We start from the raw sequence: 2,946 nt of genomic DNA on the forward strand, positions 1-2,946 counted from the left end.
CTCATTCACATAGAGAACATGGCAAGTTGTTTTTATTTTTCAAATATATATAATTTTTTGATGGGGGTGAAATTAAACAAAGAATCATCTTTGCTTTAATATGGGACAAACAAATGTTGTGTTAATTAATGTGGTTTAATTAGAAAAACTCAGTGAATCTCACAGAAAGACTCAGCCTGCACACACAGTGACACACTCCTGTCACAACTGTCTGTCAGCAGGAGGACAGTTTAGTCACAGACTTGGACAGATCTGTTTTCTGAACATATATTTAATATAAAGTTATGTTTTACAGACCAAAGTCTCTGGTAGTTCAGGAGTAAAGTGCAGGAGGAGATGTCAGGACTGATCTCTGCAGCTGCTGCTGAAAACTGCTCYGACTGAAAGCCCCGCCCTGCTCTGCTCTGATTGGATAAAATGGCTCTGGACTTCATCTGATTTGTTGAAGGCAGTGTCAGTTTAATCCTTATATCAGGGTCCCAGTGCCCAGAGGCTTGGTGAGCACCGAACAACAATCCAGTCACACCAGTGTGGCTGGATTTTATTTATTTTTAAAGAAATCAGGTCACATTTCTGACCAAACTGGTCTCACTCTAGAGCCCTGTCAGCTGTTGTTTTGACAGTCAGGTACAATCTCAGGTACACAAGTGAGCTTTATGAAGTTCCACCTGGTGCACTTTTTCTTTTTTGATCGTGCATGTGCACCACTTATGTGCAACCCTGTTTATAAATGTAGAAAGCAGCCACAGAGGACTTGGACTGATTTTATTTAGTGGAAAACCCTTCAACTCAAGCCCCCCTATAAGGTCTGGACCACAGTCCAGGAACCATGTTTGTGCAATATAAAGTGTGTTATAAATAACATTTATTGTTATTCTTTATCTTTCTTTAGTATTATAAGCTTTATTTAACCAGGAAGTCCCATTGAGGTTAAAAACCTCTTTTTCAAGAGGCAGCAGCAGCAAATGCAGCACTTAGTGTCACATCTTAGTAAGATGGATTTAAAGACATCAAATAGAAAAACATTAAAAGATTTAAATTAAAACCAATTAAAAACTAGAAACACTCAGAGAGTGCAAACCTCCACCAAGTCCAATTCCCCATCCTGTAAGAGTTAATGCACTAAAAGCAGAGATGGAAACACATTTTCTGAATAAGTTCTGATGTAGTGAACATTGTGAACATTAGCAGTGAACATAGTGAACATTAGCAGTGAACATAGTGAACATTAGTAGTGAACATAGTGAACATTAGCAGTGAACATAGTGAACATTAGCAGTGAACATAGTGAACATTAGTAGTGAACATAGTGAACATTAGTAGTGAACATAGTGAACATTAGCAGTGAACATAGTGAACATTAGTAGTGAACATAGTGAACATTAGTAGTGAACATTAGTAGTGAACACTGTGAACATTAGCAGTGAACATAGTGAACATTAGTAGTGAACATTTAAGCAGCAGTATGATGGGATGTCTTCTGCTGGAGTCCAATGTGAAAAAAGGGAAAAAGTCAGACTGGTCACCTGATGTTATTGTTGAAATCTTTCACATCGGTGCTACGTGATACAAAAAAAGCAGAGTTTTAATTGTGTGTCTAATCACACAGACACACACAGGCGTCTTCCTATGTTTGTGAGGACCACACACAGCGGTCACAACCATGCTCTGCACTTTGTTTTTCCCCAAAGTTTGGTGAGAGGTGGATAGAGGGGCGCACAAAGAGCTCTGGACTTGATCCGGCCTCATTTAAATAATAATAAAAACAAACAAACAAACAAACAACCTCTGAGTCTGAAGTGCACGGCGTCACTCCTCTTCCTCAATCTTCATCGATCTGTGTGCAAGCCTACCGACAATGTGGTGTGTTTGAGGAAATGGGAAAAATAGGTTTCACGCTGCAGTCACACACTTCCTGGTCACAAAACGTTCTCTAAATGTGTAAAAATGTGCACATTATGGCAAGAATTATTCATCATTACATCTGGTTTTAACATTACTTTTATAAAGTTTGAAGTCCAAACACTGAAAGCTGTCACAGTTTTTTACAGAAGCCCTGTGAAAGCATCACAGCTTTGCCGATCTGAGAGGATTAAAAGAAAAAAATTCCTGTATCCGCATCGTGATCCAGAACATCACCAAACTTTAATGGTGTGTTACTTGTGCCAGTATCCACATGTGRTGTAAATGTCATGACAATCTTTCCACAAGTTTCTGAGTAATGTTGTCCACAGACAGAACAACATACGCGACTGAAAACATTACCTCGCCGTTGGTGGAGGTAATAGGTACAAGTAATGGAGTCAGTATGAAGAGTTTTAGTTTAGGTTTAAAAGCTGTCAGTGAAATGAGCTCAGACAGTTTCCAGTCTTTCTGCAGTGTTTTCATGCTGACGGTGCAGAGCACTGAGCTGTCAGTCCTCACAGTTTGTAGTGAAGCTCAAAGAGGCGTGATGAATCTGAACAACCCATGTGACCTGTTGTCATCACAAAGCAGTTTGTTGTTTGTGTTGCAGACGTGCTGGTGTGGACTAACGAGCGTGTCATCACCTGGGTCCAGGCCATCGGCCTCAAAGAGTACAGCAGCAACCTTTATGAGAGCGGCGTGCACGGAGCGCTGCTCGCCTTGGATGAAAGCTTCGACCCCAACACGCTGGCTCTGCTGCTGCAGATCCCAACACAAAACACTCAGGTACCGGTCCGGTCTGATCTGGTCCCGGTCCAGAGGTGGGTCAGGACACCTGGGTCCAAAGAACTGTTCTGTCCATGTGCTCAGTGTTCAAACTGTCAAACCACAGCCTGGACTCCTCCACACTGAGGCAGACAGCTGAAAAATAAAATATAACTCATTTAGATTAAAAAAACCTCCAAGTAAAGCAAATAACTAACAGGAAGTGCTCWGATTGTGAACTTCCTGTTTGAATGAGACTGTTTCAAGATGAAGACA

At 41.0% G+C, this 2,946-nt stretch overlaps 1 protein-coding gene across 1 annotated transcript in view; it reads left to right on the top strand.

Moving 5' to 3' along the window:
* ppfia1 (PTPRF interacting protein alpha 1) overlaps positions 1–2,691 on the top strand; it is a gene marked incomplete at both ends in the record, with an annotated part of 38,761 nt that extends 36,070 nt beyond the window's left edge. The window contains 1 exon segment of the mRNA XM_014028536.1: positions 2,516–2,691. Within this exon segment, the coding sequence (XP_013883990.1) occupies positions 2,516–2,691 (176 nt within the window).
* Between the last annotated feature and the right edge of the window lie 255 nt (positions 2,692–2,946).

This window comes from Austrofundulus limnaeus, unplaced genomic scaffold, assembly GCF_001266775.1.
Source record: "Austrofundulus limnaeus strain Quisiro unplaced genomic scaffold, Austrofundulus_limnaeus-1.0 Scaffold777, whole genome shotgun sequence".
Lineage (NCBI taxonomy): Eukaryota > Metazoa > Chordata > Actinopteri > Cyprinodontiformes > Rivulidae > Austrofundulus > Austrofundulus limnaeus.